At 66.3% G+C, this 25,545-nt stretch overlaps 2 protein-coding genes and 1 long non-coding RNA gene across 14 annotated transcripts; 1 reads left to right on the plus strand and 2 right to left on the minus strand.

The window, feature by feature from the left end:
* Positions 1-1,375: 1,375 nt before the first annotated feature.
* On the minus strand, positions 1,376-13,013 carry UCKL1 (uridine-cytidine kinase 1 like 1). 10 transcript variants are annotated; one of them, XM_059407470.1, is made up of 15 exons: positions 12,731-13,013; positions 7,203-7,393; positions 6,882-6,988; positions 6,590-6,760; positions 6,433-6,504; positions 5,303-5,492; positions 5,153-5,214; positions 3,354-3,373; positions 2,652-2,750; positions 2,477-2,570; positions 2,324-2,386; positions 2,106-2,228; positions 1,916-2,023; positions 1,691-1,847; positions 1,376-1,606 (listed from the first exon to the last, which is right to left on the minus strand). In XM_059407470.1, exons 1-15 carry the CDS (start codon positions 12,841-12,843, stop codon positions 1,527-1,529), a joined length of 1,650 nt encoding a protein of 549 aa, XP_059263453.1. In that variant the 5' UTR covers positions 12,844-13,013; the 3' UTR covers positions 1,376-1,526. The 10 variants fall into 10 exon arrangements, 9 of the variants coding, with proteins under 9 accessions (XP_059263453.1, XP_059263454.1, XP_059263456.1 ...); XM_059407471.1 differs by lacking the exon at positions 3,354-3,373 and adding an exon at positions 4,449-4,465; XM_059407473.1 differs by lacking the exon at positions 12,731-13,013 and adding an exon at positions 9,984-10,629.
* On the plus strand, positions 7,894-11,424 carry LOC132022134 (uncharacterized). Of its 2 annotated transcripts, none has more exons than XR_009405529.1 (3): positions 7,894-10,030; positions 10,826-10,942; positions 11,337-11,424. It is a non-coding gene; the product is annotated as an uncharacterized LOC132022134 (long non-coding RNA). The 2 variants fall into 2 exon arrangements; XR_009405530.1 differs by having other exon boundaries at positions 10,826-11,124; positions 11,337-11,411.
* Positions 13,014-13,101: 88 nt separating the features above from the next.
* ZNF512B (zinc finger protein 512B) lies at positions 13,102-24,006 on the minus strand. 2 transcript variants are annotated; one of them, XM_059407466.1, is made up of 17 exons: positions 23,952-24,006; positions 21,967-22,092; positions 21,506-21,648; positions 21,032-21,160; positions 20,209-20,882; positions 19,899-20,125; positions 19,714-19,785; positions 19,468-19,614; positions 19,179-19,303; positions 19,015-19,107; positions 18,712-18,810; positions 18,461-18,631; positions 18,125-18,319; positions 17,776-17,877; positions 17,429-17,491; positions 16,873-16,971; positions 13,102-16,605 (listed from the first exon to the last, which is right to left on the minus strand). In XM_059407466.1, exons 2-17 carry the CDS (start codon positions 22,088-22,090, stop codon positions 16,354-16,356), a joined length of 2,715 nt encoding a protein of 904 aa, XP_059263449.1. In that variant the 5' UTR covers positions 22,091-22,092; positions 23,952-24,006; the 3' UTR covers positions 13,102-16,353. The 2 variants fall into 2 exon arrangements, with proteins under 2 accessions (XP_059263449.1, XP_059263448.1); XM_059407465.1 differs by lacking the exon at positions 23,952-24,006 and adding an exon at positions 23,611-23,681.
* Positions 24,007-25,545: the final 1,539 nt, after the last annotated feature.

A 25,545-nucleotide genomic window follows, 5' to 3' on the forward strand; every position in this document is an offset into this window, starting at 1 on the left:
CCACCGCAGCGGCCTAGCAGGAAATGGGCTCAACAGGTCCCCTAGCCCGTGGCCTAGCCTCCCCCAGTTGCCTCAGATGAGCGGCCCAGAGCCGGAGGGGGCAGATCCTCTGATTCAGACCTCCTGCCTCCCCATTCTGCCCTGGGCCCCGTGTTGTCCTCCCCCAGAGGTGGTGGCTGAGTTGGGTGAGGGCCTCTGGGCCACAGTGCGTGAGACCTGTGCCTGGTGCTTGTTCATGCACGTGCATCTGTGGGTTTGAGTTATTCTTAGGGAGCTGGTCGGCCCCTGGCTGGACTCTGGGGAGGCCCCCACCCCCACCCCCTCCGCTCCTCAGTAACTGTTCCTTATTTGGAAGACCTGGCGTGACAGGAAGCCATCTTCCCAGCCTCAGGGTCCCAGCACCCCTCCCAAGCCGGTCCGGCCAGGCTCCCACCACAGGGCACCAGGACAGAGGGAGCAGGGGTTCTGGAACGTGGGGGAGGGGTCCACTCACCAGCTCCGGCAGGAGAAGTTCCTCCTGCTGACCTCTGGGCCCTGTGTGGATTCTCTGCCCCCGGTGTCTGGCCACCCCTTGGACAAGCCTCCTGCCTATGTCTGCCTGCCCTTGGCCTGGCCCCCACCGGGTGACTTCCTGTCCCCGCCCCCGCGAGCTTCTCCAGGACATGGCCTTTGTTGGGGTGTGGGGGCGTGCAAGGAGACCAGACGGGCGGGAAAGAGGCAAGACCCAGGTCTGGACGACAGGGGGGTAGGGAGCCAGGACTGCCCACTCCCGGCAGCCCGGAACTCTGCACCATGCACAAACCCCCCACCCCAGGGCAGATCCGCCACGGACAGGCTGTCTGGGGGGAGCTGCAGAAGCAATAAAGGCAGAGCTGGAGGTGGGTTTCTGGCCCTGAACGGTACGGCTGGCCCGTGGACACTGTGTGGCCATCTCCCCTGCAAGTGAGGCTCCTGCCCGCAGCAGGGACAACCCGCCACTCCCTCCTACAGCCGCCCACACGCTGATTTCCGCTGGTTCCCGCACTGTGCAAACTGGCGGTGGGGGCGGGGGTGGTGGGTGGCTGCAGAGGCCGCCTCTTGAGACCCAGAGCCCTAGGTCCAGACCAGGGGGCCACCAAGGGGCCCATCTAGCAGAACCAGGAGCTGTGGGCCCCAGCTCTACCCCCCAAATACAGACACTGAGCCCAGACTGTAGGGGAAGCCCAGTGCAGGAGCAGGAACCGCAAGTTCTGGGCCGGCTAAGGAGAGGTTCTGAGCTCCTCAACTCACTCCCTCCCCGTGTGGCCCTGCGGCCTGGGCGCTGGGGCTACTCCGCGAGCCCAGGTCTCAGGCAGGACAGCACCCGAGTGAGTGCCCCCAGCTGACCAGGCACGGCTTCCTTTTCCCAAACTTTATTTTATAAAACGTATAGAGTAGGTTACAGCGGTAACATCCTTCTTAATTAAAATCAGTTAGGACATCCCTGCGCAGGGCCCTGAGGCACAAGAGCCCTGGGGGTGGCACGGCGGGAAGGCTCAGGCGGGCGGCTAGCTCGCGGAGGCCACTTCCTCCTCATCACTGCCATCGGGCGCCGCGTCCGTCCCAAAGTAGCGGTCCCCGAAGTTACCTGTGGAGAGGAGGAGGCCCTTGTGGTGGGGACTCAGGCCCGGCAGGCCGGCGGGCGCCACTGCTCAGCCCCGGGCGGCCTCACCGATGCCAGGGATGATGCGGAAAAGGTCGTTGACGCGCTTGTCCACCGCCGTCGTGATGATTCTCACTCGTGGGAACGCGTAGGCCACCGAGTGGACCCCCATCTCTGCCATGAGCAGCGACAGCAGGAAGATCTTGTCCTCCGGAACGTCATGGTCCTGCGCCCGAAGGGGCCGGTCAATGCCGACCGGGCCTGCCCCCCACCCCGGCCCCCGCGGCCACTCACCAGGAGCACGCGCACCGCCATCATGGCCGCCGCGCCCGTGGACACGGTGCAGTCCGTCAGGATCACGTGGTCGTCGCTGATGTCCTTGGGCAGCCGCAGGTAGTGGAGCTGCGGGGCGCCGAGTCAGGGCCGGTCCCAACCCGGAGCTGCCCCTCCCGCGCCCCCCGCGGCCCCGCGGCGCCGCCCGCACCTCCGGCTCCCCGGTGAGCTGGTTGGTCTGGATGAGGATGGTCCCTATGCGCACGTCCTTGCACACGGCCCGCAGCGCCGGCTCCATGGTCTCGCCCGCGCGCAGGATGGACACGCCGGTGATCTGGGGGCCCGCACGCGGGGGGCGCTGAGCCGGCCGGACCGCCCGCCTCCCCGGCCGCCCCACCCCGTGTCCCCGGGCTGCGCCCCAGCGGGTACCTGCTTCCCCGCGTAGCACTTGCCCGCGTAGTCCTGCCCCTGCGGGGTCTGCACGACGCAGTCCTGCGCACAGGCCGTGCGGCGCTGCTGAGCGCGGGGAGCCGCCGCCTGCTCCCCACCCCCACCCCCACCCCGCCCGCCCCCGCCCCGCACCTGGAAGGGCAGGAAGGACAGCGCGTGCTCGATGAGCAGCCGCATCAGCCGCTTGGAGTAGAAGATGAACTCGTCGCGGCTGGTCTCCTTGTCCCTGCGGAACGCGCGGGCTGAGCGGGGCCGCCGGGCCTCCCGCCTCGCAGCCCCCCCCCCCCCCCGCCTGCACGGCCCTCACCTGATGATGGTGTGCATGCCCCGCACCTGCGGCGTGCTCTTGAGGACACTCAGCGTCTGGGGCAGGGGGTGGCACTGGTGCGCCGAGGCCAGCGCGGCCCTGGGAACGCAAAGTGGTTGGGGACTCAAGAAGGGGTGTCGCCTCCCGGAGCCCCGTCCTCCCACGCCGGACACTGTGTGTGGGGGCGGGGCGCACGTGATGGGGACAGAGAGGTGTGCAGGTGGGGGCCTGCCCCGGCCCGAGGACCCCCGCCGGGCGGAGGCTGAGCAGCGGCTGACCATCAGGGGAAGCGAGGGCCTGAGCCGCGAGCCTCCCCTCCGAGCCCGGAGCCCCTCCTGCGCTGGCCCGCAGGAAGCCAAAGGGGACCAGGCAGCGCGAGCGAAGGACCCTCCGCCCCCACGATGGGCGGCTGGTCCCCAACCCCAGAACCGGTCTCTCGGGAACGGCTGAGCTTCGGGGCCAAGCCTCGTCCTGACCCTTCCCCTCCAGGGCAGGCAGGGCCCCTTCACAGGGGACGCGGGCAGAGCCGGCCCCCTCCGGGGCCAGCCCCGCGGCAGCACCCCCTCCCCCGGGGCGGAGGGGGCAGGGGCGGGGCGGGGCGGGGCGGGGCGGGGCGGGGCGGGGCGGGGCGAGCGGGAGCAGCACCCCCCGCCCCCAGCGCACACAGCACGGCAGCACCACCAGCGCGCACTCTGTCCTCACATATCCCAGCGCAGCTTCCTCTGCTCGCCAGGTGAAGAGTGTTCAGGGAGGGAACAGGGCAGGAAACCCAAGGGTTTACGAGGAAGAGAACAAAGAGAAAAAGACCGTTGAGCAGGGGGGCGAGTCCCCGGGGCCACCAGCTGGCCTGAGGGCGAGGAGAGGCAGGTGGCAGGGAAACCCGGGAGGCTTTGCCCACACCCCGCCGCCGGGCCCCACCGCGCGCCCACCAGTCCCACTTCCTGGGCTGGCCGGACCGTGGAGAGGCCGCGCGCTTAGGTGTTCTTTCAAGTTTGCCACCCTGGAAACTTGATGCTCAAGACAAGGGCTGCCCCGGGGACCCGGCAGGGCGAGCCCTGCCGGTGCCTCCGTCTGGATGAAAGCCCGGCGGTGACTCGCGCGAGGGCAGCACACTGCAGGGCCCGTTCCCAGGGCACCCGCTCCAGGGCTCCCAAGCGTGAACGGGACTCTCCCGTTCACAGAACCGACTCTCCGGACTCTCCCCGGTTCCACAGAAAGCCCCGGCTACAGGCAGGTCACTAGTGCGGGGCACTCTGTGGGGTGGGCGCTCCATCCGCTCTCTCCTGGGGCGTCCAGAGCTCCCCTCGGGCTCTCAGGGCCAGCGTGAGGAGGGGGTCGGGGGCTGGGGCCTCACCGTCTGGGGGCACCCAGGCTGGAGCCTAAGGTCCGGCAGAGGACCCTCTGGCTGCTGAGGGACATGCCTACTGAGCACTAACGTGGGGGGACCCAGCCGTGCTGGCTCGGGGCAGCAGTGCCCTCTGATGGCAGACCCCGTGCAACCAGCCCCCCTTGTGGGGGACAGGCCTCCAGAGAGGTCTGACCAGGGTCCGGGCACTGTGTGATCCGGGGCAAGTGCCCTAACCTCTCTGTGCCTTTGTTTCCTCGGCTACCAGCAAAGACAGACACAAGCAGGGTGGGGGCCACCAAGCCATCCGTCTGCCCAGGGCGGGGCTACCCCGGGGGATGGGCGTGACACCAGAGGACCCTCCCACCTGCCCAGGTGACACCCCAAATTCCGAGCTGCCTGTGGATGCTGGAAGTGCCTCCGGCGGTGCAGACGGGTTTGGGAAGTCTTACCTGACACTGAGCTCACGCTGCGGCAGCAACACGGGGAGACACAAGGGAATGGGGGCGGTGTGTCAGCGGCGGCAGCGCGGCTCACCTCGCCGTCGCCGGACAGCACAGCCCGTTGCCACTGTGCGCCTCAACCTGCCAGGCCCACCCGCCCGGGAAAGGACCTGCCTCCGTCCCCAGGGACAGTCCCAGGTAGCCGCCCGGCACCGGAGGGTGCCCGTTCTTACGGCCCGTAGCCTGGGCACCCTCTGGATGGGGCATGACGAGCCTGGGCTCCTGGGGCCCCGTTCCTCAGGCCTCCAACACCCCCTTATGAAGCCTGCCCAGAGGGGCAGGACCCTTGGCCAGCCCAGGGCACGTAACTTCAGCTTGGGGCAACCCTCCTGGAGCGCCCCGGATGTGGAACTCAGCGCTAAAACCCCAAAGTCCCCTGAAGCTTTGGGAGGGACAGGAGCACACCCTTCCACTCAAGGCCCAGCTCAGGCCAGGAGGCCCAGAAGGCACCCCACGCAGTCTCTGGCCCACACAGAGGGCTGGGGCTGAGCGAGCAGGCCCGGATCACCGGACGCCGGAACAGGGCAGAGGACAATGGACACACAGGGGCGGGGGAGGGCAGACGGCGGTGCGAGCAGCAGCAGGGGAGTCGGGGAGCAGGGAGAGGGCCCGGGGGGCTGCAGGGGCCCGAGGGCCTGGCCCAGCTGGCTCACCTCCTCCAGCTGGCTGTGCATGTGCTGCACGATCAAGTCGATGGCCACCGTGTTCCCGCTCCCTGGGACAGGACAGGCAAGGAGGGTCACGCGGGGGACCAAGGGCCCTCCTGCCCACACGCCCAACGGCAGGCGGGTGTGCAGGCTCACCCCAGGGCACCACGATGTCTGCCACGCGCATCGTGGGCTGGATGTACTGGTCGAAGGCGGGTTTGACAAACTTGTTGTACTGCTTGATGACACCCTCAATGTCCCGGCCACGCTCACTGATATCCCGGCGCAGCCGCCGCACCAGACGGATGTCAGAGTCTGTGTCCACAAAGATCTTCATGTCCAGGAGCTGGACGGGGACGGCGAGGTGCTGAGCAGAGCATGGCACCAGCCTGGGACCACACCAGGCCCACGGGGCAGCTTGCAGGTCTGGCGGGCAGTGTGCACAGTCGTGGGGAACTCAGCGGGGGCGGGCCACTGTCCACCGGGCTTCAGTCAAGGGCACTGGACAGACCCTGGCCGCACAGGCGGGAGGGAGCCGGCAGCATTTCCGTGGGGTGCCAGCTGTCCACATGCCCTTACACGTGCCAGGGCACAGGGACTGTCCCCGCCTCACCTCCCCCACCATAGCGCTTGGGCTTGGAGAGTTGCTTGGTAGTCAACAAGGTTCCCTGAGCCTGAGCCCAAACTTACTGGCCTCAGAACGACAAGGAACAAGGACCAAAGCACAGGCCTCCCTCCTGGTTCTCAGGGCGGGTGGCAGAGGCAGCCACCCACAGCAGGGCCTGGCGGGAAGGCTGCTGCTGTGCACGCCTCTCGGGGGTCCGAAGGCACCGACCCAGGAGGCTGCCTCCATCCCAGGCAACTGCTCACACGTGCACGCCACTGTGGACTCTGACCTCAGAGAGGTCACTCTGACCGCAGCCACTGCAGGGACCTGAGAGCCGCAGAGGCGCCTCACACAAGAGGGTGAGGAAGCATGAGAACAGGTCGAGGCACTGGCCCAGGGCTTTGCACCCACAGCTGAGAGTGAGCCCCTCCGCAGGCCGCCTCCCCCCCCAGGGCACTGCACTCTGCCTGTGGGAGCGGTGGGTCTGCTCCACCCAATGTCACTGACCCACGCTCCAAGGAGCGGCCGTTCCCCACCCAACACACAGTGACTGCACCACCGGGATAGGACGGAGCGAGCGGCTCGGCCGGCTCGGAGGAGGCGAACTTAGGGTCAGAACCACGGAGAAGCAGGGACGGACATCCCCAGGAGGACCGTGAGCCTTGAGCCCCGTCCTCACCTCCAGCAACGCCTTGTCAGCAAAGGCCATGATGCCCTCGAAGATGATCACGTTTGCCCCGTACAGTGTTTTCTGCAAAGGGATGGTGCAGCCAGTCGCCCGCGGCGCCTGCTGTGCTCCCAGGCGGGCGCGCACAGCCCCAGCCCATGAGGCCTACCCAGTCCTTCTTCCGGCTGTGGGTGGTGAAGTCGTAGACGGGCACCTTGACACTCTTGCCCTGTTTCAGCTTCTTGAGGGTGGACACGATGAGGTCAAAGTCAAAGGCGTCTGGATGGTCGAAGTTGAAGTTGTTGTGGGCGGCCTGTTCCTGCTGCTGTGTGGTCAGCACCTGCGGCAGGAGGGATCGGGGGCTCCGTGGGCCTCTCCACACCCTGCTGGAGACGGGAGACCGGGGCGGGGCCTCCAGGCCCTCCGTGGGTGTGGCCTGCACTCACAGGCGCGCTCCTCACCTTGTAGAAGGAGTCCATGGACAGCAAGACCACCCAGGGCACGTCTAGGGCCTCGATGATCATCCTGGCCACAGTGGTCTTCCCGGAGGCGCTGCCACCTCCCAGGCCTGCGGAAAGGGGCCCAGCGACCCTGAGCAAGAGCAGCAGGGCCGGCCCCCCAGCCTGGCTCCAGGGGTGTGCTCCCCCCACACGCCGACACTCTGCCTGCCGCGTCCCCCACCCCCCTACCTCCCCCCAGCTCTCCACGGCACCCAGGGACCCGTGGCAGCTCCAGTCAGCAGCACCGTGCCGGGCACTCGGCGCAGGCCCCGCCTTGCTCACCGATGGCAAAGGCCTCCTTGGACTGTGTGCCATGCTCGTTGTACCAGGGCGGCCGGCCGGCCGTGTAGATGGTGCGCTTGCTGGTGCGCAGCAGGGGCGGCTCCGACTTGCACTGGCTGGTGGTGCGCTTCCGGGGTGAGCGCCTGCCGCCCACGGCCGGGAGGAGCCTGTCCAAGGACTCGGCACTGCTGCTGCAGAGGGGAAGACACGCCTGCCTCTGCCCCAGGCCAGCCACGCCGCCATCCCCCGGGGCCCATCCCTGACGCAGGCACCCGGGCCTGGCGAGCAGCCGAAGCGGTGCGAAGGAAAGTGACCGGCAGCCCATCCACGGGCTCCTGGCCTGGGCTGGTCACTGTCCACACGCGTCCAGAGGGACAGCAAATGGCAGTGAGGGAAAGGACAGCCACCCGGGGCCCCTCAGAGGGCGAGAGGCACAGCAGGGCCAGTCAGGACCCCGTCGAGGACTGTGTTCCCTCCCACAACACTCCCCGGAAGACCCGACCCCTGCCACCCTGCGGGGCGCACCGGGAGAGGCTCCCAGACAGACAGACTGCTGACCGGAAAGCCGAACAGGCTGGTGGAGGCCATGGGTGCAGGAGAGAGACCCTGGGCTCGGAGACCCGCAGAGCAGCCTCTGCTTCCTGCTGTCCCGCACACCGCAGACCAAGACGGCACACGTCCCCAGGAGCCACGACCAGGAAACCCCACCTGGCGGAGGCACTGGCAGCCCTGCACCGGCCTGCGCTGTGCCCCTCGCACCCGGTGACAGGCTGACGTCCACGTCAGCTCACAGGGGGCTCGGTGTGACTGCAGGCCCAACGCCTCAGTCCCAACAGGGACAGGTCTGAGGCGGCTCAGTCTGGCCGAGCAGCCCAGTGGGGAGCGAGCATCTGCGAGACGCCCGCCTCAGTCCGAGCGGACGGGCTGGGTCACGAGAGCCTACTGTGGAGACGCACGCGGCCAGAACAAGCTGGAGAGCAGGCGCTCGTGGCCCCGCACAAGAGAGGGGCTGGGCTGGCCCCAGCGTCCCCTCGCGGACCCGCTCTGCAGGCGTCAGAGCTCGCGGGCTCCCTGCACACACCTTCGTGTGAGTGTCCGAGCGGGACAGGACACACAGAACAAGACGCCGACACGACCGCCCCGGGGACGAGGATTTGGGATCCTGCTGCCTCGAATGTCTTATAAGCACAGACCAAGCCTGCGACACCCAGCAGCGCGAGGCCACAGGGTGCCAGGAATCCCGCCCACGAGGGCGACGCCAGCCGCCGAGGGCCATGGGGGAGCCTTCCTGCGTCTGGAACGGCCCCGGCATCTCCACCTCGGGAACGCGATGTTCCCGCTGCGCAGCCCTCCCGGAGTCCCGGCTGTTTCCCAGGGCGAGGAGGACGGTGTGCCTGTGTGTCTGGGGGTAGGAGGCAGTGGAAGGAACCTGTCAAAGCTGGAGGTGAGACAGGTCACACCAGCAGCACCTGAGAGCCGCGAGAACAGCTGTGGCCCAGTCCCAGCAGCGAGACACCAGGCATCACGGGACAGAACCACAGGGCACCATCCCGGGGGACAGGCGACACAGGGCCGTCGTGGCTCCGTGCTGTCAGGACAGCAACAGATGTAACTGGCCAGTCTGTGTGCTCGGGGTCACCTGTGCAGCTCTGGAGTCTGGCACTGCCACCCAGAAGTGTGGGGGGGACTCTGCCCAGCATGGAGCTGCCCCGGGGGTGCCCCCACATTCCTGCTCAGTTAAGCCGGAGATGAACACGGCAGGGGTGGGGGCAGGAGGGAACGCGCAGGGGCGTCTCCAGGCACTGGAAACACTCCTCTGACGACACAGGGCCTGCAGGCCTCGGGGCTCCCCCAGGCACTGACCTCCTGGCGGCAGCAGGAGGGCTCCACGGTGGCCCTGGAGGTGACGGGGTGGGGGGGGGGGGCAGAAAACGAAGTCCAGCCCCCCGCCCCCCTCCCCTGTGCCTTCTGGTTGAAAACTCTGATGTGGACAACCCGGCTTGCGAAGGAGGGGCCTCAGCAGCTCACACGTCCCTCACAGCCGGCCGCCGCGCAGTCGCAGTCCGCCACGGGCCCTGCTTCTCACCCCAGGGCAGTGGCCCGGCCTCTCCAACAGGAAACTCTGAATCCTTATTTGTGAGTGTTCCTGGTCCTGCGGAGCCAGTGACGGCCACGACCACTGACGACTTCTGAGGCTCCTGCTGCCGACCGCCCGGGGCAGACACTGTCCCCGGGAAGAGCGCCCATGCGCCAGGAAGAGCGGAAAGTAGGCCAGAGAGAGCTTTGCCAGAAACCCGCCCCATCTGGGGCGTGTGATGGGTCTGAACCGTGTCAGGCTGGGTATGCAGCCAAGCCCAGCTCCACTGCCTTTTCCAAAGCCCCGGCTCTCTCTGGGAGCGAGGAAGGAAGCCTCGCTGTGACCTCAGAGCAAGCCTCACCCCATGTTCTCACGACACGACCTTGGAAATGGGAATGTCGCACCCAAGATCTCCTTTCCCAATCCCCAGGTGGACGACGTGCATCTGGTTACGGCGACAAAAGGTAACTTCAAACCGAAGGATTAGGGGCCACAACGGACAGAGACTCGCCTGTAACAGACAGCCCCAAGCAAAACGAGCCCCTCCTGGGGCCAGCCCAGCCTGGGCCCTCCAGAGCACCCACCTGGCCTGCTGAACTCCTGAGGTCGATTAGACACAGGACGCACAGGGCTGCGAGCGGCCAAGACCCAGCAGAGGCAGTCGCCTCGCCATGGCCACGGGAGACCACACACCTGCCACTCACCTGCCTTCTGCTCCAAGGGCCCAGCACCCCGAGATCCTGATGCCAGGGTAAGCTGGGGGGCTGCTCATGTCTGGGTCACGGGACAGCGGACAGCAGGGTGATCCCAGGTGTGTACAGGAACACCTCCACTGTGTCCCTCAGGCCCACAGTAGCCCCCCAGGACAGCTCAGGGGCCACCTGAACTGCCCCCCCATGGGTGGGCCGGCGGCCCCGCAGATGAGGAGCTAGAGTACGGGCTGCAAGAGCCCCGTGCAGAAGGAAAAGGACCCACCGCCGCCTCAGAGGCTGAGGCCACAGGCATTAAGAGGCTCAGCTGGCTGGGGGCTGTGAGCTCTCCTGGTATTAATAGCACTGACCCTGCCGGAAAGAACACGGCTGTGGGGCCCTGGCCGAGCTCAGGCCAGCCCTGGGTGTGAACTGCCCCTCCTGTGCGCCTGCGGGTATACTGCTGGCCCAGGCTTGCTGGGGACCGTGGTGCACCTCCCCCAGAACACCGGGGCAAGAATCTCCAGACCCCAGGCCGGCTTGGGACTGGAGGACCAACCCCCTCCTCACCCTCCGCAGGAGGAAAACCCGGAAACCCTCTGGCAGCCAAGCCTTGCTGACTGTCACACCCTCGGCCCCAAGGTGCCTTCTAGAGGCATAAACAACCTGAAACTCTAGCAGCCCGCCCCTCCCTCCCTCCAGGGGTAGGCTCCAGCCGGTCCCCAAGGCCACGTGGAGCTCAGCGTCAGCCCAGGGACACAGCCGGTCTCCAGCCTGGCAGCAGGAGGGAGAATGGGTTCAGCCAGAGTGTCGAGGGTCGAGGGTCTGCGTCCCTAAGTCCCCAGCCTCCTTCCCAGCTTTCCTCCCAACGACATGGAGGCTCAGGGAAGAGAAAATTCCATGTGGGGTTCCCACACCCGAAGAGGGGCCACTCCTGGACGCTGCCTCAGGAGCAGCCTCTCCCGGCCGCCCAGGTAAGAAGGGTGAGTCTGCCTCCCTGTCCAGAGGCACCTGGAGCGGGACAGAACTCTCCATCTTTGCCCACAAGAGCTTGGCCCCCAGGACACTTCGGAGGTGGGAGCCGTCCCGGGCAGGGCAGCACAGCTGGCCACTGGTGCCCGACGCGCTGCCGGCTTTAGGGAAGTTTGCCGGATGAGTAAGTAGAGGCCAGAGGGAGGAGGGAGGTGCTGATCCACTGGGCCCCGGCCCCAGGAACCCCAGACGAGCTCAGGGCCAGAGAGGTATCAGGGCTTTCTCAGGACAGATGAGAAACTGGGGGGGCTGGGAGGCTACAGCCCTACAGGGGCTCAAACAGGCTCCAGAGACTTGCATGACCCCTCCCCCACCCCCCTGGAAACCTGCCTGCAGAATCGGCTTGATCCTGCGTTCTGGACGGGTCCGGTGGGCCTCCGTCCACCGCCACAGCTTCAGACCCATCTCCACCTGGACTGCACCAGGAGACTGCCTGAGGGGCTCACCGTCCTCCCCCAAACGCTCACTTATCTGCCAGCCTGCCCAGCGCTAAGGTGTCCGAGGTCCCTGACCCTCTAGGGAGCAAACAGACGAAACACAACCGGCGCGGCGGACGGAGCACACGGATGCAGCCGCCGTCGTGGGCACCTACACCCGGATGCGACCAGACCAGCTCTGGGGCCCGCGGGGGGCGTGTGGGGCCTGTGGGGCAGCGCTCAGGATACCAGCACTGGGGAGTAACCGGGACGCCCAGAGGCAGTGCCAGGACGGACGCCCTCGGGGCCTCTGGAGAAGCACGCCAGAGTCCACAGTGCCGCTGCCGGGCCCTGGCTCCCTTCCTGGGACCTCTGGCTCCCCGGGTCCCATGACAGGCACGTGTGCCCACTCCCTGGCTCCGCACACGGGGTGGGGACTCGACGCAGCGCCCACCGGCCCATGTCTTCAGGGAGTGCTTCTCTCCAGGGCGCCTCCCGCCTTGCCCTCTCCGATCTGGGGCTGACTCAGCCTGGCCGAGCCGCTCAGGGCTGCGAGACTCAGCCACCCCAGGCCACCATCTAGTCGCTCTGGGCCGGGAAGGTGTGCACCCCCTCTGGGCGCCCCTCGCTCGGTCCTCTCCCTGCGCACACAGCGGCGCCCCGGCCCCCAGACCATCCTGGCGGAGCCCAGGCACACAGCACCTCTGCCTCGGAGAGGTCCTCCAGGTCCCCCCGACCCCGGGGCTGTCGCGAGCCTTCCTCCGGGGCAGTTCCCACCCAGAGGCAGGAGCCCGCTCCCTCTGGGCCCCTTCCACCTCCCCCGCTGGGGCGACGGGTGGGGTCACCGGCGGGGGTCAAGGCGGGGGTCACGGACGGGGTCACGGGCGGCTCCGGCCCCGCTCCGCCCTCCCACTCCAGGCTCGTGCAGAGCCTCCACCGAGCCTCGAGGCGCGGCCCCACCGGGGGCAGGGGGCAGGCCGAAGGCACCCGGATTCAGCCGTGGCGCTGGCGAGGAGCAGAGCGGAGGCAGGGCCGGCCCCCCGCGGAGCGCCAGGTCACGCTCCCGCCCCTCGGGACCGACACCGAAGCCACCTCCGGAGAAGCCGCTCTGTCCGCAGGCTTGGCCGCGAGCGCGGGCCCCCGGGCGCGGCGGTGCACGCTCGGTGTCCCCGCCCGGCCGGGACCCTCCCACGGCGGGCGCCCGCCGCCCTCGCGCGCCCAGAGCCCCGCCGGCCAGCGAGCGCCCCACGGCCCCGCGGCGGACGCGAGGGGGCGTGCGCGGCCCCCAGCCCGAGCTCGGCGCGCCGCGCCTACCGGTCCTCGCACGCGGTCTCGCTCCTCTCCGGCGGCCGGTCGGGCCCGTCTCCGGCCGCAGCGGGCGCCGGAGGCAAGCGGGGCGCCTCGCCCGGGACCGGGGGCGCCGCCATGGAGCTCGGAGGCCTCGCCGCAGGCGGCCGGCCGCGGGGCGGGGCTCTGGGGCCGGCCGCGCAGGCCTTCGGGAGTCGTAGTTCCGGGCTTCGCACCACGCGCTGACTGGCGCGCCCGGCAAACTACAAGTCCCACAAGGCCGTACGGCTGTGCATGCCGGGACTCGTAGTCCGGCCTCACGCGCCCCGGGCGGGCGTCCTGCGCGGGGAAGGACTCCCACCCCGAGCCTGAGCACAAACTCAGCCGCACAAAGCCTCTGGAAAAAAGTCAATAAACATTTATTTGATACAGTCATATTTAATACATACAGTTGGTGGCCCACCCCCGCACCACTCGGGGCCGGGGAGGCGGGGACGAGGACCGGGGACAAGATGGTCACAAGGCGGGCAGGGCCCGAGCTCACCGTCAAAACATCTTGCAAATAAACACTTTGTAGATAGAATATATATGTATATATATGGTTACAAGTGATAGCTGGAACCTCTCTTTCAAAATGCACTTATGTACGGAGAACTGGCATCAAGAAACCCAAAACACAGGGATGTGTGGCTGTCGGGCCAGAGGCGCGGGCCAGGCCCCCTGAACCCCAGGCCTCCAGGGCAAGCCACCTGGGGCCCACCGACCTGGACACGCCGGGACAGCCCTGCCCTCCACGGGCCAGGGTGCCCCCGTTCTCTCCCTTCTGATCCAGAGGGACAGGACGGGGGCCACGGCTGGGCGGGCCACTGGTCACGCCAGGAATACACCCTCATCTGCCTTTGCACAAGCAAACAAACGTGCACCCTGCTTCTGTGTTAAGTGTCAGCCCCTTCCTGTTCTCAGGGCAGGGTGGGGAGGGGGTGGGCTGGGCCAGAGGTAGATCTTCAGAAAGGGACCTGGCATTGTGCCCTGGGCTTCAGTTTTGGGCAGGGTCCATGCCCACCATGCCCGGGGGTGGGGGGTGGGAGCTGCCGCTCCAGCCCCTCTCACTGAAGGTGTCAATCAAGGCTGCTGAGCGCCGCCCGCCCCCCCCCAGGGCTCTGCCCCTTTTGGAGGCGGGCTCTGTGGACCAGCTCACCACTGCCGCTAGCCCGAGCTTAGGAAGCAGGAAAGGAAGAAGGGAGAGGGGTCCAACCCAACAGCCACATTTGGCAGCAGCTCCCCACACCCACTTTAAAGACAAAGAAGGGGGTTAAAGTGCTAAACATCAAGTTACCCAGGACCCCACCTCCTCCCACGTGGCACAGCTGGGTTCCCAAACCAGGGCCCATCTGTGGACCCAGGGGGTGACCTGGAAACTCACCCCCTAGCAAAAAACCAGCCCCCCACTCCCCAAGGGCCAAGTACCTGAGAGGCTGGGGTGGGCGGCTGTCCCCAGCATAGATGTTGAGGTCCAACCTCCTCCAGCCATTGGTGACAAGGACAAAACGCACCTGGGGCTCCTGGCAGCACCTGTACCTCCTTCCCTGCCCCAGGCTGCCCCTGCAGTGGCTGCCTAACCCCACCTCTGCCCCCACCAGCTGTATGCCATCGTGACACCCAGGTACACGGGAAAGAAAACCCTTCTGCCCACGCAATTCAAAGCCCTGCCCAAGCTGCCCGCCCCTGACCTTTGACACTGATCACACCTGCCAGCCCAGACCTCGCCCTTTAATCAAATCAAGGTGAGTGTGATTGGGGGTTAGTTCATGTCTCTACACCCCCTCCCTAGCACATCAGGCCAGGGTTGCCCAAGTCAGAGCCTTTGGGCCACAGGAAGAAGCTGGACACAGGCAGCACGATGGACCCCAAAGGTCCCCTGGAACCTGTTTCCCTACTGCAGAGCTAGGAGAGCTGAGCCCGACTGGGAGCTCCTCCTCTCCTGGATCTAGGTGAGGACAGGAGCTGGGGGTCGGGGGGGCAGAGAGGTGCCCAGTAAGCACTGCCTCCCTGAGCAGAGGAGAGACACCCCCTTAGCCCCCAGATTTACCGTCGGCACCAGGAAACCCTTAGCACCAAAATGTCAGATTGTTGTGTTTTTGTATAAAAAACAGAATTAAAAAAAAGGTTGTTACTTAAGCAACAAGACTGGCATCCACTACACCCAGGAGACACACGCACACGGGCAAATATCAAAATTCACATCGTCCAGGATCGGCCAGACCGAGCCCTCAGCCCACCCCCACCCCCCAGTGGGAAACAGCTTCTTGTCTAAACCCAGTGGCTCTGAGTACCTTCCTCCTCCCTACGATGCCAAAGTTGGAAGGTGGGGCCCAGGGAGGAAACCAGAGGCAGTGTGGCCACCAACTCTGGGTGCCCTGAACTCCAGCCTGAACCCCGGTCAACCGGCAGACCTCGCCATCCCCTCTGGGGCCCAACACAAGAGCTGCAGAGCTGCCGCCAACACAACATGACCTTGGCCGAGTTCTTTCCCTGGCCTTCAGCTCTCATATCAAAAGACCACACAACCAGAAACAAAAGGGCAGGTAAAAAATGGGGAACGGGACTCCCACGGGAGCCACAAGCCAACCCAGACCAGCAGACAGAAGGCTGATTCCCGCAGGGATCACTCCTCAAAACTGGCCCCACTTCCACACCCCACATGCCTGTGGGCCCCAGACTGACCTCAGAGCTTAGACTGGCCCATCCCTAACCCACTGGACTGCCCCAACCTAGACCAGTGGTGTTGGCGAAGCTGGAGAGTGGAGGCAAAGCTGTGCCCCACGTGGCCCCCTCACCCGTTGCCCATGCGGTCCCGCAGGTCAGACCAGAACCCCCCCTCGCCCCAGGCAGGGAGCACCCATGAAGCCGGGATGGCAGAGAGTCCCCTCCATTAAGGGGGCCGCCTCCACCCACCAAGACAGACAGGGGCCAGCAGCACCGGGGCCTGAGCACAGCAAAGGGTTGCGGGGGAGGGAGCCGGAGAGGTAGAGAACAGAGCGGAGGGACCAGAGGCAGGAGGACAAGGGAGGCCACCCTGGGGCAAGCCGTCAGGTCAGCACGGTAGCAGCCAGACTCAGGGTCTGTCCTGGGAGGTAGCTGGGGGTCCCGGGGTCCAGTGTCGGGTAGAGAGGGGAGCCTGCTCAGGTGCCCTCATCAGCCCAGAGCCACGGGTCTCCGATGACCCCCAAGGCCTGGGCCTGAAAAAGCAGATGGGAACAGAGCTCCCGTGGTGAAGGCCATCTGCCCGCCCCGCGCTGCCCCGTGGCCCTGGGCCTGAGCTGCGGACCCTCCTCCTGCCCCCCAGGGCCCCCGGCTCCGCCAGGCCCACGAACACCCCTCCAGCCTCCCCGCTATCGCACGTCTGCCGCCGCCGCGGGCCATCCCTCGAGGAACCTGCCCATGTGTGCCCTACGCAGCCTGCACAGGGGAAGGGCCACCTTCAGGAAGGAGAGGGACTGGCTGCCTCCGCCGGACAGATGAATAGGCAGGGGTGGGGGGTGGAGAACAGGAGGACAGGAGGTGCTGGAGCTGGCTACCCCCACCCTCAACAGAGTGGGCTTGGCACCCAGTGAGGGGACCAGGCCCCACCCGCCGGCCAGCCACCATGCTCACTTCTCAGGAGCCTTGCTGGCTCCCACCTTCCGGCCAGTGGAGCCCCGGGCCCCCTTGTCTCTGCCTCCTGGGGGCCAGTCATCCCGACGGGGGGGCATCTTGGGTGCGGGCTCCTCCGGGGTCCGCTCCTTGGGCTTTCGGCCTCGCTTCTTCCCGCCCGCCAGACTCTTCTTCTCCTCCTTCTTGGGCGCCAGCGAGTCCTGGCTCCTGTGTTTGGGAAGTGGGTCTGCCGAAGTCCGAAACCAGTTCTGGAAGGAGAAACAGCATGAATGCAGACCCTGCGACAGGAGGGTGCCGAGCCCTGGGGCAGGGCAGGCCGCGGCGCTAGGGTGGCTGGGCGGCACAGCTCCCGCCCAAAGGGGCACCTCCTGCCCGGGCTGCCGGGGGAGGGGCACCCAAGCTTCTCTGCTCCTCCAGGGAAGCCGGGAGCCCCCTCTCAACCCGGGCTGCCACCTCCACCCCCTCCCAGCCTCGCCCAGGCCCTGTAGGCACTGCAGGGCTACGGCCCATCCCACCTCCGCGTGGGTCTTGAGAATGTGGTACTTGACGCCACTCTCAGAGCTGAACTCCTTCGGACACAACAGACAGCAGTACTTCCCCACCAGGTGGTCTCCCTGCAAGGCAAGGACAGGCCGGCCCCCCAGAGATTGGACCCCGCCCCCAACCCCTGAAGACCAGAAGCTCCAGAGAGCTTCAGGGACCCTGGAGTCGCCCCCACTACGGGAAGGGAAGGGATGTAGAGCGTCTGGGAAGAGGCAGGTGCCCCAGGGAGGGGTTGCAGCCTTTGCCTGAGGGCCCCTCGCCTCAAGCCCAGGTCAAGGTGCCCATTACACCTTGACAGACATGGAGCCCCTGTGGGCAGAACAACTGGGAGTGGACTGACTCACGGACCGGGCTGGAGAACCCTGGGCCAGGTTGGCCATCAGGCACTGGCCAGTCCCTGGGCTCCCGAAGGAGGCAGCGGCGGCTGCCCCGTGGGGGCAGGGTCACACTCACAAGGTGGGGGGACCTCTAGGGGCTGGCTGGGAGTGCCGAGCACCCCATCACCCTGAGAAAGGGCCTGGAACTGACCTTGCTGCAGCTGGCGAGATGGGCCTTAAGTCCGGACACACTGGAGTAGATGGCTTCGCAGCACTGGGGACAGGAGGCAACCATGGGAGAGGGTCTCCCAGCAGATGCCCCCACACAAGCACACATGCACCCCTTGCCCAGGGGACACGGGGCAGCGCATGGGGAAGCACGGGGCTTGACCCCAGGAATCTGCGGGTATGGGCAGGTAGGACTTCTCCTCCGAAGGACCCTGCAGGGGCCCAGGGACCAGAGGTAAGCCACCGTGGAGGGCCTCTACCCGGGGCCACACCTGGGCTCTTCGTCCTCGAGTCCCAGTGTCCCTACCCCACCAGCCTGCCCCAACTCACATCATTGGGGCAGTTCACATGACCTTTCTCCTTGACTTCATTCTTCCACGCCTCTAGCAGCTGGGGGTTGAGCGTGGGGAGGCCGGGCCGAGTGTAGTTGAGCTGTAAACACAGGTGTGCACTGCGGTGAGCCCCGCACGCCGGGGACGGGGGTCCCCGAGGGCCAGCCCAGAGCTGGCCCAGATACCCAAGCTGTTCTGAGGACCTCAACTGTGCCCTCCACAAATGGGAGACTTCAACCTGGACAGTCGGTCAATGCCCCAGATCACGGGCAAGGCTGTCACAGGGGACCCGGAGCTCCGTCACGTCCTGCTCAGAGACGGGGGTTGGGGGCCTGGCGGCCGCTCACCCGGGCAGTCTCGGGTACCAGATCATCCTTCACCCGCCGCTTGGTCCAGTCCCGAGCCAGTTCGTCCTCCGCGATCTCCTGCAGGTGGAACACGGCCACCTGGGCGGACGTGCGGCGGACACGGCCGCTGGGGGTCCGCTCAACCCCCAGCAAGTCCTCCGTCTCAGGGGGCTTGTCCTCAGGCTCCTCAGGTGGCTGTAGCGCAGGGAGGCTGGGGTGAGCCACGGGGCCTATGGGCCACGTGTGGCAAACACAGAGGCCCCGTGGTCCCAGGCTCACAAGTTCTCATGCACGCTGCCGCCCCCGCAAGGGAGGAGTCAACCGGGGGCTGCTCACCGGGGCCGTGTGCTCTGAGCGCATGTGGTAATCGTGTCCAGCCTTGGAGCGGTAGGTCTTTCCGCAGTGGGTACAAGGAAAGGAGGGGCTGTCCACCTCACAGGGCGGCTTCCCGCAGCGTCGCTGGTGGTACTGGTAGCCCATGAGGCTGGAGAAGGCAGCCCCGCAGCCCTGGGGTCGGGTGAGGGTAAGCAGCCAGAGAGGCTGGGCCTCGGCCCACACATGCGCCCCACCCCCGCTGTCCGACTGACCTCCTGGGGGCAGCGCAGCCTCCCCATCTGCTTCAGCACCTTGCGCAACCGCTCACGCTCCTCCTGCTCGCTCCCCTCCGAGGCCTCGGCGTCCGAGGGCTGGGGGGCAGGCCCAGCCTTAATATCCTCCCCCCAGGGCCCCAGTCCCTGCCCCGGGGGTCAGGGCCACCGATGCCCACGGTCAGGCACGGGGACCACTGAGCTCTGTGGCCCCGTGGTGATGAGCAGCCAGCAGGCAGGGGCGGGGGCAGGGGGTGGGCTGGGACGGACGTGGGGGCCGGGGATCGGCGGGCCCGGGTGTACCTTGGCGCTGTGCTCGGCCATGGTGTGGTAGTTGAGGCCGGCCTTCGACTTGAACTGTTTCCGGCAGTGCTGACACTTGAGAGCGTCCTGCAGCTGCAGACACGTCCCTGCCATGAGACATGCACTCTGAGCGCCCCCCGCCCGGGACCCCGGGGTGGCCTTACCTTCTGACACACTTCCATGTGCTTCTTGAGCCCCACGAGGGTCTTTCGGGTGACCACGCTGCAGGTGGGGCAGACGGCCTCCCCCCGTTCGTGGATGGCCCGCTGCCACTGCTCCTCAGGGCCACCTGTGGGGCAGGGCCAGGGCCTCAGGGACTGGTGGGGGCTCCCGGATGCCCTGGATGCCAAGCACAGGACCCACGGTCCATGCTCAGCCCCCAGTCCCTGGGGTCCAGGATCTGCCCCAGAGTCGAGATCTGTCCTGGGCCCCGCCTCCCGGCAGCCCCCCGACCTGGAGCTGCGTGGGCCGCGGGGGCCGGCGCGTCCTTGCCGACAGTGCTAGCGGGAGCCAGCACCTTCTTCCGCACGTCCTCAGGGCCCGGCCCCTCCTGCTTCTTGACACGGTGCATGCGGGATTTGTCCTCTGCCTTGGCTAGGCCTGCGTGCGCACACACAGGAGAGGGCAACTGTGAGCCACAGGTGCAGTCACACTTGTGTGTGCACCCAGGCCCAGAAGCCCAACTGGCCATGGCCCTACCTTTGAGTCCGAAGGTCCCTGAGATGGATGGCTGCTCCCCCGTAAACTTCTTGGGCGTTTTCTGTTTCCTTCCTGACTCGGGGGAGAGAAGACAGGGGCCAAGGTTCTGGTCAAATAACCATCGGGAGGCCTGGGCCAGTCGATGGCCGCCCTAACCAGCCCCTGCCCCCCGGCTCTCCTCTTACTGTGCTTTGTGCGTTCCGCTCCCTCTTCAGGTGGGGACATGGGGCCCGGGGCCCTCGGGGCTTCCTTGCTCCCCAAGAGCCTGCTGCCCAGAGAGAGGGGGCCACCGCCGGGGTCTGTGCTCAGGGGGCAGGCTGAGCTGTGGCCCGCGGTGGAGGCGCCGGACTCTCCGTTCTCCGGCCTCGCCTGCTTCGGCAGAATGGGGCACATGTCCGGGCTGTCCGCGGCCCTGCAGGGAGCGGGGCTGGTGAGGGGCAGGAGGGCCCCCTTTGGGCCCTGGTGCCACCTCCAACCCAGGAGGAGAGCCCGTACCTTTTCTTACCACTGCTCCTCCCGGTGGCTCGAGCTCTGTTCTCAGACTTGGTGAGCAGCACCATTTTGCAAGGTGGTGTGTGTCTGCTGATGGCAATGGGCCGGCTGACCGTCACGGGCTTACTGACCACAATGGGCCTGCTGACCGTCACTGGCTTCGTGACTGGCACAGGTTTTGTAACCGTCACAAGCTTTGTCATTGGCACCGGTTTGTTGATGGTCACCGGTTTGGTCACCGGCACGGATTTGGTGACTGACACTGGCTTATTGAGAGTCACTGGCTTGGGGACCGGCACAGGCCTGCTGACCGTGACAGCCTTGGTGACCGGCACAGGCCTGCTGACCGTGACAGCCTTGGTGACCGGCACAGGCCTGCTGACCGTCACCGGCTTGGTGACCGGCACAGGCCTACTGACGGTCACCGGCTTGCTGATGCCGATGGGTTTGCTGACACCCACAGGTTTGCCAATAGTGACAGGTTTGCTCACTCCAATTGGCTTGCTGACCCCAACGGGCCGGCTGATGGTGACTGGCCGGCTCACTGGCCCAGGCTTGGGCGCAGGCAAGGGTCGGTCCGTGTGGTTCCAAATGCGGTGCTTCTCCAGCTGGGTCTTGGAGGTGAAGGCGGCCTCGCAGAAGGGGCAGGGAAAGGTCAGCCTTTCTGGGATGGCGCCCTGAAGAAAAAGGGCAGGCATGGGGGCGGCCGGAGGCTACTGCCCACACACACCCTACGTAGGCATGGGGGCGGCCGGAGGCTACTGCACCCTACGCAGGCAGGGCGGGTTCCAGGCCTCCTCCTCCTGCCTGCCCCATGGCCCCTTACCCCTTGGCACCGCTGGTAGTGGTACTTGAGCCCGTAGATGCTGGGGAATTCCAGCCAGCAGCCGGAGTTCGGACACTTCACTCTCGAGTGTGCCTTGAATTCGTCTTTCCACTGGTTCATCAGGGAGAGCTGGGCATGGAAAAGGCGAGTCTGCTGACCCTTCAGCCAGCTGGGCCTCTACCAAGCCAAGCCCCAGACCCAGCACCCTCCCCAGGCCTGCAGGGCAGACAGGCGGCAGGAGCCCCTCCAGCTCAGGACCGCAGCGAGATTCAGGCCACTCCGAGCAGCTACGGTTTACTGGGCCAGCTCTCAAAGCCCCATGGACATGGTCCACTAGGTCCCAGGCCACACCATGAAGCCTTAAAGCATGGAGGGCCCCTCTGCCGCAGGTGGGGAGGGCGTGGGGCTGGATGCACGGCAAGCTGTGTGAGGCGGATCCCAGCACGAGTCCCACCCGGCCTTCAGGGAGCTCACGGGAATGTCTCGGAGGGCCTGGTTCTCAGCTTTCGGACGCCCCTTCTTCTTCCCTTCGGTCCTGTCACTGGCTGGACTTCCCGGGTCAAAGCACAGTGGGGCCTGGCTGGACACTGTCTGCCCACCCCGGGCCACCGGCATCCCTGCAACACATTATGTGCCAAGATCTGGAAGCTGTGCTTCCCACAGCCTTGCCTGCCACCCAAGGGGCTGGTCAGGCCTGGAGTAAGCCCTGCTTCTCCCATTGTGAAGCATGGGGAGTGGGAGATTGTGGTCATCCTAGGACAAGAATTTAGAGGCCCAGGCTACCCCCACCCTGGGAAGGCCCTCAGGTGCCCAGGCAGCTCAGCTGAGTACCCAGGAGCTGGACCACTGGGGAGCTGGGAGCCAGTGAGGGATCCCACACCCAGGACTGGCTGCCTGTGATCGCCTAGACTTGACCTTGGCCTGACCCCTCTTACCCAACTTTGGTGGGTCATGGAGCACAGGAAGTCGGACCTCATTTCGACCTCCATCCTTCCCAGGTCCACTCCTGGTGGACCCTGGGAGCCGGCGGCCTCCTCCAACGCAGAAGGGATCAGTCATCTCTGCACAGCAAGTGGACAGACTCGTGAGGCCTACCAGGCCCGGGTCAGGACTTGAAATGGGCTGGCCCTGAGCACCGCCCCCAGACAGGCCCCTCTGTGGCTCAGGAGAGCAGTGCCTGCCCGTCTGTGTATTTGGCCACATGGGAAAGCAGATGGTGGAGGCTTCTGGTTTAGGGGAGGGGCTGCCCAGATGAGGTCCCCCCATATTAAGCAGGAGGCACAATCAGCCTGGAAGCATCTAACCCTGACCCTCATCAGCTCCCACAGACTTCCCTTGTCCCCAGACACACAGTCCCAGAGAGTGCCAAGGATCACACCTGCTACTGGACGAGGGGTGGTCCCTACAGAGGTGGAAGGTTCAGGAGGAAAGAGGTGAAGAGCCAAGTATGACTCCAGTACGGCCGCGGGCCCAAATGCTGTGCTGGCTGAGGACCCTGGACACCTTCCTCCACAGCCTCACCCAGACCGGAGGCAATGCCTCCCCACCTGGGGGGCACCCCCCAATGCTTCTTTGCAGGACACAGATGGAAAATGGCCAAGATGGGCATTGAGGACCCCTAGCCTACTCCCTCAATCAGCGACTTCCCAAGGGGCGTGTGGGGCAGATCAAGGACAGAGCACCCTGTAAGCACCCAGGTCTGGTCCCCATGCCAGCCAAGCCATCCCACGGACCCTCTTCTCAACCTTGTCTCCAACAGGAACCCCTCAGCCAACCCCCTCCCTGGCTGACCTCCATCCCACCTCCCCACTTAAAAGCCTCCCTGGCCCCCACCTACAGGCCCACCAGTACCACTCCTCCAGAGACCGCCAACCTTTGGCCACAGCGAACACCCCACTGCCCAAGGCTGGGCCTCCATAGGCCTGTTTTGCTGGGGGACCACATACCCTGAGAGCTAGGGGGAGGGACTCTGAGCTTAGGTCCTACTCGATCCTCCCACAGGGACACCCAAAGCCACAGGAAGGGGGTTGGGGACAGTTGCGTGGATGGGGGTCCCTCCTCTGGCAGTTCCCAGAGAAGATGGGAAAGCACTCCAGGCCTAGAGGCTGAGGTCAAGGTAAGGGCAGTCACTGCCCGCCACCTCCTAACCCTGGGTGGAGGTACGGGTCTCCCGGCCCTAAGCAAAGTTCTCTTAAGTCCTCACACGGAGACTTGTAAAGGACACCTGCCAGCCTCCGATCACCCCAGCCCCTGAGGACTCCAGCAGCCTGGGGTGTGGGCGCCTGCCAAGAACCCACTTTCCAGTTTCCAGCTTGGGGGGAGAATTCAGAGTTGGGGGGCTGGGACCAGGGCTGCCCCAGGAGACAGACACCCTCTTTCTACCCAAGACCTGTCACTTGAACAACAGGAGGAAAAGGGATTGCACCCTGCCTCCGGGCCGGACAGGGTCGCCGAGGTGGGACCCTCGCAGGGGGAGGGGGCGCCCCAAGCAACGCCGGCGGCAGGACCGCGGCCCAGGCTGGGCGCACGGATGAGGCTGGCCAGGGAACGCACACCTGGAGGCCGGCCCTGCCACCCACCTGTCACCTGCGGCCCGGGTGCGGGGCTCCGGCCTGGCCCCGAAAGGGTCCGATCGCGGGCCCGGGGGGGCGAGGGGGGGCGAAGGCAGTGAACCAAAATGGCGACTTTTTCTGGAGAAGGAGGAGGCAGGAGCGCGGCGCCGGCGCGGGGCGCGGCGCTGGGCGGGGGGGGGGGGGGGTGGGGCGGGGGTGTCCGGGCGCCGCAGGGGGCGGTGGGCGGCGGGCGGGGGCTCCGGGCCCGGCACCCCCCCCCCCCCGCCTGTGCGGGGGGGTCAGGGTCGGGAACGCGGCCGAGCGAGGGCTGCCCCGGGGTCCGGCCCGGGGCGCGGCCGGGGGCTTACCTGCGGCGCCCAGCGGGACGGCGGCCGGGGCGGGGGCCGGGGCCGGGGCGCTGGGCGCGGGGCGCGGGGTCCGGGCGGCGCAGGCTGCGCGCCGCGCTGCGCACATGCGCGCTCCCGCCCCTCCCACCTTTGACAGTTTTACTGTGGGGGGGGAGGGGGCGAACTCTCGCGGTATCCGTGCGGCCGCTCCGCGACGGGGAGGAACGACGGGGAGGGAGGGGGCCGGTCGGCCGACCCCTCCCCGGCCCCCGGCCCCCGGCCCCCAGCTCGGGGGCCGTGGTCGGCTGCGGCTCCAGTGCCAAGTGGCCAGTTATGCCGCCCCGTAGGGCAGGGGACGGTTTTCAGACAGTGGGGTAAACTGAGGCACTACAGGGGTGTTGGGAACTGCCCAAAGCCCAGCGTACCCGGACTGAAGCGAGCAGATGCCTCTAGGTGCTGGCTCTGGGAAGCTGCAGCCATGGAGACCACCGTCCTCTGGGAGCCGAACCCCTGGCCCTTGGGAGCCCTGCGACTGCAGAGCAGGATCTGGGGGGTCTTCCAGCGAGCCCCGTGACCACCTCTGTCTGTGGCCACAGTCAGGGCACCGCCCGGTTCCTAGCAGTGCTAGGCAGTTTGAGGCCATGGACCCTATTGGGGCTACTGACCATTGGAGCAGCCTCCGTGTGCTTCCGGTGGTGGTGAGCCTAGATCAGTTGTGCTTTGCTCCGCAGGGCCCCAGAACCCAGGCCTGGGAGGGCACCCCGGTATCGGGTCTGGGGGAAATGGGGCCCCAACCCTACCAGGAGTTGGGAAAAAACGGAGCAGGGGAAGAGGTACTAGGTGGGACATGGTTACAGTGTGCACTGCCTTCTCCAAGTGTCTCCCACCCCCTATTCCAATCCCCACTTCACCCCTGTCTGCCCTGGAACAGGTTGGGTGCATTGCTAGGGGGCAGAGCACAAAAGGTCAGATTAGGCTCTGCCTCTCCTCACAGGACTCTTGCTTCCCTAGTGGCCAGCACAGAGTGCTCCCGGAGAGAGGGGTGGGGCCCTCTGTGGAGGACTCAGGAGGTTGGACCTTCCTGGAAAATCAGAGCCAGAGAAAGGCCCATGTGACCCCAGGAGGAAGAGGGAGGGCCGTCCTTCCCTTACTGAGCATGCCCACACTGGGGGCAGGACATGCAGGATTTGGGGAGGGGTCAGTTCGCGCAGGAGATGCAGATAGCTTTCTTGTCACCTTTCCCCGAGTAAGTCTGCACAGCCACGTGTGTAACCATGCCCAGTAGTAGGTGTGTGTCTGAGTGACCACATGTGCTGGGCTGTGTCCTTTGTGGACACCTGATGTCAGGGTATGTCTGTGTGTCCTGCACTAGGAGAGAAGGACGCCTGTTAGTATGTTAGTATCTGGATGACCAGACGCAAGACATGTGCGGGGGCAGGGGGGACTCCTGTGTCTTAGCAGGTGTGTCTAGGCCACAGCGTGTCTGGATGTAGGGCACTGTGTGCTGTGCTCCGAGTGTGTTTTGTACGTTAGGGGGTCACTGCATCAGGGCGTCCTGTGGTTCTGGACACCGGCGTCCCTGTGTTTCTGTGTCCAGACTCCAGGGGTCAGTGTA

The sequence above is a fragment of the Mustela nigripes genome, chromosome 7 (assembly GCF_022355385.1).
Source record: "Mustela nigripes isolate SB6536 chromosome 7, MUSNIG.SB6536, whole genome shotgun sequence".
NCBI classification, from domain to species: domain Eukaryota; kingdom Metazoa; phylum Chordata; class Mammalia; order Carnivora; family Mustelidae; genus Mustela; species Mustela nigripes.